This window comes from Balaenoptera acutorostrata, chromosome 3, assembly GCF_949987535.1.
Source record: "Balaenoptera acutorostrata chromosome 3, mBalAcu1.1, whole genome shotgun sequence".
NCBI classification, from domain to species: Eukaryota; Metazoa; Chordata; class Mammalia; order Artiodactyla; family Balaenopteridae; genus Balaenoptera; species Balaenoptera acutorostrata.
Genome location: NC_080066.1, coordinates 87,163,981 through 87,174,040, shown reverse-complemented (window position 1 = coordinate 87,174,040; position 10,060 = coordinate 87,163,981). Strand labels below are relative to the sequence as shown.

Sequence of the window (10,060 nt, the reverse complement as noted above, 5' to 3'; positions counted from 1 at the left end):
ACCTGGTTTTCAGTAGAGCACGTCTCTGTTGGATGGCACTGGCCACTGTCTGACACAGATTTAGGTTAAGCGAGGCCATCTGCCCCACCCCTAGCCCCTGATCTTAAACTCTGGAGCCAGCTAATTTCAGCTCCAGACGAAGTGAAAAGAAAGATAACTGTGTGGTTCAAATTCATCTTGACTCACAGTTTCACTGTTTTATCCTGGCTAAAGCTGCTCACTGTGTCTGTGGTTTTCTTACATAAATTTTCAATCCAGCTAGTGCTATTATACAGTGTCTTTTCCAACCCTGATGTCGGGGGTGGATTTTTAGCTCGCATATTTTTTCCAGATGTGATAAGCTCTCCATAGCCCTCTTGGTGAGCAAAAGCATATCCAGATCTTCTCGAGCTTGATCTCCGAGTCTGAGGCTTTCGGCTACGCAAGGGTCTTGCCTTCTTTTGAGCCTTCTGCCACTGGCGGATCTGGAGACAAAGGAGACCCAGAGTGAGATAAAGCATCCAGATGATAGACTCCATGCAGTGGGCCGCTTTGTGAAGTGAAAGCCTTTTCTGTAAAAACAACATCAGTGATAACCAAGTACTCAACTTCACTGCAAAATCAAGTTTTTCACCTAAAAGCCAAGCAATTTTCTACCCAAAAGATTACACTGGATACTGGTTAGTTTTAATCTCTACTGAGAGAGAGAGACTATTAAGCAAACAAGAAGTGTTAAGACAAATTTCATTACTGTTCCCATCTCATACATCCACCTTAAGTGAACAGGAACATACTTTTGTACAGAAAGATTTTCTAACGTGCACCAGCCAAATACAGTCAGTATAAAAATTTACAGACCCATTTGCCCCATATAAGTCTTTATTCTCTCTTTTAGAGGTTCTCAGGATCCAATAGTCATTAGTAACTGGACTAAGAGAAAATTTAGAACATGAGAGTCAGAAAATTTCAAACTCTTGTGGTAGGTCAAAGTACCACGGGATTTTCAGTGTTTTGATTTCTTTGGGGGTTTTTTGTGGTCTTTTGAAGAGCTCAACATTGTTTGGGTGGGTTTCTAGCATTTCTTTCATTTCCCTATAATGCTGAGGAGGAAGAGATCCAAGGTTTGGTGCTCAGCACCTTGTTCTTTAGGTCAGCTGATCGATTGCTTGGCTTCTGACTTTCACGTCGGGAGAAAGCCATTAAGCAGAAAATCATGATGTGTATAAACATAGGAAGAAATGAGCATCAGCTTCCTTCAGCTCATCCATCATGTTCTGAGTTTACATCAGAATGAGCTCACAGAGCCAAAGGGAAAGGACAAACATAACAGGGGAATCCATGAATCATTTCAGAAGGAATCTCTTGGTACTTTGGCCCCAGAACATGAAGGATTTCATGATAAGGGAATTTCTACCTCAGTTCTTCTCAGCATCATCAGCCTGGTCACTCACCCCCTCAATATTTCCCCCTTCTCAAGACATAGCTACAAATGCATCTCTTCTGTCTCCTTTTCTCATCTATCTGGGTCCTGACCTAACTTGACATTGTGTTGCTTATACCCCTCTTTCCATAAAATACTGAAATATGTTCTGTTAATCCCTTGACTTAGGTATTTCTAGAATCTATTCTTTCTGTTTTTCTTCTAACTAACTTTATATTTTCCAATCCAGCTATCATGTTGCTGTTCCCTTTCTTAATCTGTTCAGAAAGTAACCTCTCTCCCATGTTTAACAATCTGCTACTATATTTCTACAGAAATTTAGAGCCCCTTCACCTCATACTTTGCTTGTCTCCCTTTACTTTCCCCAAGTCAGTAACTTTCCCTCTAGGTTGCCTTTGCCTTGGAGCAAATGTCCAAAATGCTGCCAGCAAGCTTGTTTTTTAAAAGTCAACCTTTAAAAATATCCAATTTAACTTGTAATTTACAACTCCCCACCTACATTTAGTGTAGACAGTTATCTTCATTGGCACTCCCAGGGCTAGTATGTTCAGTTGTGGGCAGTTCCAGCTACTGTGATGTGATGCCGTGCACCTGTAGGTGTTTGTTTGCTGATGGGAAGTTCATTAGCTCTTTTCTGGACTTCTAATCAGGCAGAGGACATGATTCCAAGAGCAAAGAACCAACCCCTCGAGTACCCAGCAGCACTACAACGTACCTGATCACTCAGGGTTGGGAATAAATCCACCTTCAAAAATCTGAATGCCACCACAGGCATAACTGAAGCCACTATCGTTAAGAGAATAACAAGCCAGATGCACTTCTGGGTCAAGGAATGTCGTGCATTTCCTATTATTAAAGAAAAATAAACATTGTGATTATAAATAAAACTGAATTATTGAATTAATTGGTTCTTTGTCTATTCCCATAAGGTCTTTTTTGAAAGGGACTTTTGGACTACCTAGGAGAACCACTGGGTGTCTTCCCCAGTATATCATATGCTCAGTGGTGATAAGAATGGTAAGATCACCCTTGGGAACTGCTTCACGGCCTGATCACTAGGGGACTACCAGCCAGAGCCAAGCATTCTCTGATCCAGGCTCAGTCCAGCTTCACTCATGAAGCAGAATTCTCTCATCCAGCCTCAAAATCCCTCAACTACAAAGCAGCCATTATTTTTAAAGGCACATTTACCCTTATGGATTCAAACAAAACTATCATATCAAAACTACACAATGTATGTTCTGGATGCAGGTACAATCGCAAATACTGGTCTTCTCAACTGGCTATGTCATAAAAGGTGAGCTGTATCCACTACAGGGTCAACCTTTTAAATTCAGGCAACAGCCCCCAAAAACCTGCCTCAAAGGGACTTACCAATCTCTCTAGTGTTCACTCGGTTATGAAGTACTCAAGGTTCCAAGGAGATCAGAGACGCTCCTGGGTTTGTGAAAAGAGCATTCTCCACACTGGGAAACCACTGATTCAGCCATACAATATTCTAGTTCTATAGAGTAGTGAAACTCATTTCCAAGCCTGGAGCCAGTTTTCTTATTTATTTTATACTCACACCTCGTATACTGGGATGTTTGTTTAAACAAAGCAATAAGGGTCAGTAAGGCAGGCAGACAAACTATACAGAAGATGTCAACCCTACTTGTGTTACCAAAATGAACTGTTGTTCCTGTTGGTTTTCTAGGCATATGATACCTCCAGTTATCCAGGTTCCCCCTCCCAATGCTATAGTTAACACAATTTTAATGGGCTTTGGGTGTGATGCTTGGCTCCTTATTGGAATGTCTGCATTTTCTGTCTTAGGAGGATAGACACTGCCTACCAAAGAGCACTTGATTGCATTTGCCTGGGCAGAAACAAACTTGACTCAGTAAATTAAATGTCTCTTTGAGCTCCCTGAAGCTCAGTACCCCCAGGCATGGCTGGAAAAACAAGCATCACTTTAAAACCACACTCCTGCTTGCTGCTGGCTACTAAGGAAAAAAAAATTTTCTTAAACCTCAATGTTGATTTAAGTTTTGAAAAGTCTCATTGGAACCCAGTAATTAATTCCTGGAATGGCATGTGCTTAGAGAGTGGTCCCCACACAAACTACTTTCTCCAGTTGAGGCATTCCAGTCTCATTATGCATGTTCGAATGCTGTCTTAGGACTGGAAGTCTTCTGGTTAATGCACTGAACTTTCAGATTTGGCAACCAAAAAGAAAAGAAAAAACTTAAAAGTAGTTTAAGTGGCTCTTTTTTTCCTAATATGTTTATTCTTATTCACAACCATCATGTTTATACATGGTTGGAATCTTTTGATAAGTAAAGGATTAACATTACATATTAAGTAAGAGAGGTACAATTTAAAGATTTTCATGTACACACAGAGGAAGGCCAAAATTGAATACAATACTCTTAAGCATATACATGCATTTAAATGGAATTGCAATTTCAGGTGCCTTTGGAAATGTATAACCCTATAATTGCTCTTATTTTGCTTTCTACATGAATCAGTCTTCTAAGAATTATTTTTCTAGACTGGATTTCCCAACTAGTGGATGCAAATCTGTCTTGCCTAATCGAGCTCAAGTAGGTTGTCACTATGTATCTCTCTTTTCCACAGTTTGCTGGGATGAACTCAGAAACATCACTGTTAACCAACTTATTTCACACACACTAGAGATTTCAAAACTTCTTTAAAAGTCTATTAATAGCCCCACTGTGTAACGCTCAGTGGCCCTTTCTGGGAATCATTTTGAAATGTGGAGTGCAATGACAGTATACTCCAAAGATAGACCAGATATATACTCTTTGTAGAATCATAGAATCTCAGGGGTTTAAGGGATTTTAGGAGGTCTTTTGCTACCCATCTGCTGTTCGATATCCCCAACCAGTAACCAAGCCACATTTGCTTTAATCATCATCTTCATCATCATTGTGGCTAACATTTACCAAAAAAGTATTATGTAACAGGCTACATGCTAAGCATTTCATATGCATTATGTCATTTAACCCTCACCACTTTCCTATAAAAGTAGGAACTATTAACATCCCCACGTTTAGAACTGAAGACATTAAGGCATGAAAAGGAAAAGAAACTTGCCTAAGGTCACACAGCTTATAAGTGGCAGAGATGACACTTGAACACTGGCTGTCTAACTACAGAGCCTATTCTTGGTGCCACTCATGGCCTATGTCCAGCAATTTTTTAAAAGGCTCTAAATTATACATTATTTCTTTTCTAAATGCAAATAAGTTCCACAGGTAAACTTTGGCAGAAATGTTGGTGATAATGTGGCATAAAAGGGAAAGCCTGGCATTTCTTTCTCTTCCCTCTATCATACATGAACTTCACAGGTTTTTCAGGTATCCCTGATCTATATGTGCTATGCCTCTTATTTGGAAAGGGACAGTCTACTGCATCTGGGCTGTTAGGAACCTGTAAGCAGCTATCTCAGTGATTCTGCATCTAGTAGGGAGAGCAAAACCTAATCTTTTGGAGCTCACTTCAAGCCTGTAAGCCCTCAGATGTCTGGTTCAGTCAATTCCTAGAGACAGAATTATTGGTCATCCCTAATCCCACCAAAAAAAGAAAATAAATTACAAAGACAAATAAATGACAACTTGACACTAGGCCCCAGCAAATAGTAGGACTCACTTACCAACAAATGGAAACTGGCTTGGGAAGATGCCAAAGAGGCCATTACTGTGCATGGTAAATAAAATGGAGAAATAAGTGGCAATACCGCCCCAGATGAAGACATGATTAATGATAGTCCAGTAACTGGTATCCAAGGCTATCTGTAAATAAAGTCAAACACAAAGGGGAGCTTGTGGAGGATTAAACGAGCATCATTTTACTGAGTAATGTTTCCTCAGAACTGTTCTGTGAGAAGACAGTTGCACTTGTCTAGTTTCCAGCCAATCATAGGCCTCACCACTTTCTGCACAACACAGGGGACTAATGTGACATTTCTGGTAGACAATTGACTTTAGGACTTATATCTGCAAGCCATTATATCTAGCAACGTTGAGTCAAACATCAGGAAATAAAATGTTAAACTTTTTTTAAGTGAGAAATAAGAAAGCAGAATGGTTTCTAATTTCAAAGCTACTTTCCAAGTTGCTCTCAAAATTTTTCTATTGGAAAACTATTTTTCATAGTAGGCAAGTGCAACATTTTAAAATCTGTACATAGAGCTTCCCTGGTGGCACAGTGGTTAAGAATCCACCTGCCAATGCAGGGGACATGGGTTCGAGCCCTGGTCCGGGAAGATCGCACATGCCGCGGAGCAACTAAGCCTGTGCACCACAACTACTGAGCCTGCACTCTAGAGCCCGTGAGCCACAACTACTGAGCCCACGTGCCACAACTACTGAAGCCCACGCGCCTAGAGCCTGTGCTCCACAACAAGAGAAGCCACTGCAATGAGAAGCCCGTGCACTGCAAGGAAGAGTAGCCCCTGCTCACTGCAACTAGAGAAAGACCGCGCGCAGCAACGAAGACCCAACACAGCCCCAAAAATAAATTAATTAATTAATTAATTTTTAAAAAACACCTAAAAAAAATCTGTACATAGATTTTCATGTGACCATTTTGACACAGGTATAATCTGTTTACATCAATATTCTAATTCATTTTGGTTATCATTTCTCTTGAGTTATTCAAATAATAGCAAAGAAAAATCCTTAATCCACTTTTGGCATAAAATTCAGAAGCTGGGGTTCATGGTGATCTGGGAACATGCTCACAAGCCCTCCTCCCTTCCAATAACTTGTTATGGCAGCGCAGCTGAAAAAGAGTAACCTGTTATGGGGAAACCAAGAAAGCCACTGGTGAATATGAACACTTGAGTTCTCAGAGAAAAACAAAAGTAGGTTCTAGCATCCTTATTTGCATATCAGAGGCACCAAATGGTCCAAGTGAAGGTTTGCATTTCTAGCACAGTCTGATGCAAGGCCACAGATTTACTGCCTGCCTGAGGGGCTCTACCTACATAGTAAACAGATCCCTCTCTGCACATGGAGACATACTTCCCCTTCCCACATGACGTTTACTGTCCTTTAAAATGATGCCCCATAAAAAGAATGCTGGCAGCCTTGATGAAACTGCAGGGGTGCTAAAGGGACAGCCTTTACTTTCTTCAAGAGGCCTGAGAACAGAGAGCCCTGCTTTCCATGCCTCAGCAAAGAGATGCTGGCTTTCCAGTTCATTTGTCGAGACATTAGACCAAAATCTGCAGCTGTACCTTTCACCACCTGTCAGTTCATCACCATTAAGAGACACCAGTAGCCTGACCTGTGTGGGTATGAGTAGGCAAAGAAAAATCACAACCAATTTAAGAGGACGCAATTGGAAAAAAAACAAGAACAAGTGGCTCCTGTTGAGGCAGAACTAATGGGAAAGACAGACAAGCACTATAACAACAACAAAAAAAGTAATGAGAACTCTTAAGGAGATGCAATTAGATCATAGAAAAAAATTCTGGAAGAAATAAAAGCATTATTTCTGAATTTAAAAATTCAGTAGAGAAACCAAACAATAATAGTCACTGATGAGAACTGAATTAATATTCTGGGAAAAACTAATGGAAACAATATCTCGTAACAGGGCAAAAACTTGAAGAAATGGGAACCATGTGCAAAAAGATATGAGACACGGATGGCAAATCCATAGATGTCAGATCCATGGTCCCAATATAAGAAATAATGGCATCGTAGAAAGAGGAAAAGAAAGAAAGAGAGAAGTAGCAATCAAAGAAATGACAGAGAAAACTGCTCTGGGATAACAAACAGCAAAGATTTTCAGATTGGGAGGGTACTGTAAATTCTAGGAAAATCAATGAAAGAAGTTATGTTCTGGTGACATTTGTGAAGTCCAAAGATAAAGAACATAAGCTTCTAGACACAGAAGATATTATTTACAAAGGAAAGAGAATCAACTTAATATCAAACTGCTACACTGCAACGGATGTAGTGGAAAATCATTTACAAAGTTCCTAAAGAAAAATGTTCTGATTTAAGAATCTTATGCCCATCCACTATATCATTGAGTAAAGATAAAGAAAGATTTGAACTCAAAAGTATACCATCTATGTACCCCTTCTGCAGAAATTACTCAAGCTTAGACAGAGAGGAAAGGATGTTAATGCCGCTCTCAAAATGAGCTTATTCACAAAATTCCTGAAACTTATTCTGTGTGTTAAGGACAGCAGTGTCTGATTGAAGCCATGCTTTCATGATGGATGCCTTAGCTGTGTCAGAGGCTTCCAAGTCACTCCATTATCTCCTCCTCTGCTACAGAATTGAACACAGGGGAACTAGGCATGGAGAGTTCACAAAGCACCCATATGCTTTATTTAGTTGTGAAACAGACAAACAGAACTCCTCTTTGAGTGGAGAAATCTGGTTCTGATTTTGGATGCTACCTGTCTGACTGAATTTTGGACTTCCAAGATGTAGAGTGTTAGATGGCTTTGGTTTGAACGTAATGATACTCACTTAGATGGATCAAGGCATGGCAGAGATGCCATTTAAAAGCAGTATATTTACATTTGATTCATTCAATCTATTAAATATTTATTGAGTCATGAAGAGAAAGTCTGGGGTTTAACAAGGTCTTTCATTGGATATAAGAGGCTAAGATTTGTAAAAGACATTGTTTATAGGATAGAAAAAGGACTCACCACAGGCAATTCAAACTATAAAAATTAAGCCCTTAATTTATACTTTCCCCTTCAAAAAAAACACCCCCCAAAAAAACCACACACACAAAAAAACAAAAAACATAGGTGACATGGCTTAACGTATCCACCCAGAGGTACAGACTTTAATGGATTGGAAAGCTTTTGTAAATTCTAACTCAATATCTAATGGTATTGTTCACCATTTGCATAAAAGAGGAAATAGAAACAAACTCAAGATGCCTGATGAAGATCAATGGGTCATCAAAAATCATTCTTACCAGATGGGAATGTAAATTGGTGCAGCCACTATGGAAAACATTATGGAGGTTCCTCAAGAAATTAAAACTAGAGTTGTCATATAATCCAGCAATCCCACTCCTGGGCATGTATCTGGACAAAACTGTAATTTGAAAAGATACATGTACCCCAGTGTTCATAGCAGCACTGTTTACAATAGCCAGGTCATGGAAGCAAGTATCCATTGACAGATGAACGAATAAAGAAGATGTGTGTGTGTATGTGTGTGTGTGTGTGTGTGTGTGTGTGTGTGTGCATATATATATATATATATATATATATATATATATACACACACACACACACCCACAGTGAAATACTACTCAGTCATTAAAACGAATGAAATAATGCCATTTGCAGCAACATGGATGGACCTAGAGATGATCATACTAAGTGAAGTAAGTCAGAAAGAGAAAGACAAATGCCATATGCTATCACTATATGTCAAATCTAAAATATGACACAAATGAACTTATTTACAAAACAGACTCACAGACATAGAGATCAGACTTGTGGTTGCCAAGGAGGGGGGGTGGTTGGGAGAGGGATGGATTAGGAGTTTGGGATTAGCAGATGCAAACTAGAGTAAGTCCCCTACATACGAACCTTCAAGTTGTGAACTTTCAAAGATGCGAACGTGCGTTCACATGTCCAATCATGTAAGTTAGTTCATGTGTCTGGCGTACATTGTCACGTGTGTGCATCCTCTACAAGTGGTTGTGCTTTTGTGTACTTTACTGTAGAGTACTGTATAGAGTACAGTAGTACAGTATCTTTATTTCAAGCTAGATCTGCAAGAGGACGACTTCATTGAACTCCTTGCTGTGCAACACGAGGAGCTTACTAATGAAAACCTGATGGAATTGGAGGCCCAGAGAAAGGATGAAGACAGACAAGAGGAAGAAGAAGTAACTGAAGAACCGAAGAGATTCACGATGCAGGAAATGGCAAGGGGTTGTGTAGAATGGTACGTGAATGTTGCACTGGCCGTTCAGAATGCAGTCCAGTGCCACCATGTCATCTGTGACTAGAAAAAAAGAGCTACCACCCAGACATCACTGGACTGTTTTTTCAAGAGGGTAGATAGATTGAATCCAGCAAGGAACCAGAACCTATGCCATCAACGTCAGGCATGAGTGAAATTGCAGCTTGTCCTCCATCTCCTATTGCTGACAATCCTTCAGCTCTATCACCTCCCACCTCCTCTCCCTCCTCGAGTCAGTAACTCTTCTTGCCTGTTCACTCGATGCCAGCCCCTGTGTGCCAGCTGTTGTACTGTACTACTGTACTTTTCAAGGTACCGTATTATAAGATTTAAAAGGTTTTCTTTATTTTTTGTGTTTGTTTTTTATGTATTATTTGTGTGAAAAGTATTATAAACCTAATACAGCACAGTACTATATAGCCGATTGTGTTAGTTGGGTACCTAGGCTAACTTTGTTGGACTTGGGAACAAATTGGACTTACGAACCGAACACACTCTCAGAACAGAACTCGTTTGTATGTAGGGGACTTACTGTATTATATATAGAATGAATAAAGAACAAGGTCCTACTATATAGCACAGGAAACTACATTCAATATCCTGTGATAAACCATAATGGAAAAGAATATGATATGTATGTGTATACCTGATTCACTTTGTTATACAGCAGAAACTA

General features: G+C 39.8%; 1 protein-coding gene across 4 annotated transcripts in view; it reads right to left on the bottom strand.

The window, feature by feature from the left end:
• Positions 1–182: 182 nt before the first annotated feature.
• The window catches only part of ATP8B4 (ATPase phospholipid transporting 8B4 (putative)), a 305,912-nt gene continuing 296,034 nt past the window's right edge, over positions 183–10,060 (bottom strand). For all 4 annotated transcript variants that reach the window (XM_028163557.2, XM_057544467.1, XM_057544468.1 and 1 more), the window contains 3 exons: positions 5,079–5,217; positions 2,136–2,266; positions 183–464 (listed from right to left, as the gene is read on the bottom strand). In XM_028163557.2, the coding sequence (XP_028019358.2) occupies positions 183–464; positions 2,136–2,266; positions 5,079–5,217 (552 nt within the window). The remainder of the gene's footprint in view (positions 465–2,135; positions 2,267–5,078; positions 5,218–10,060) is intronic.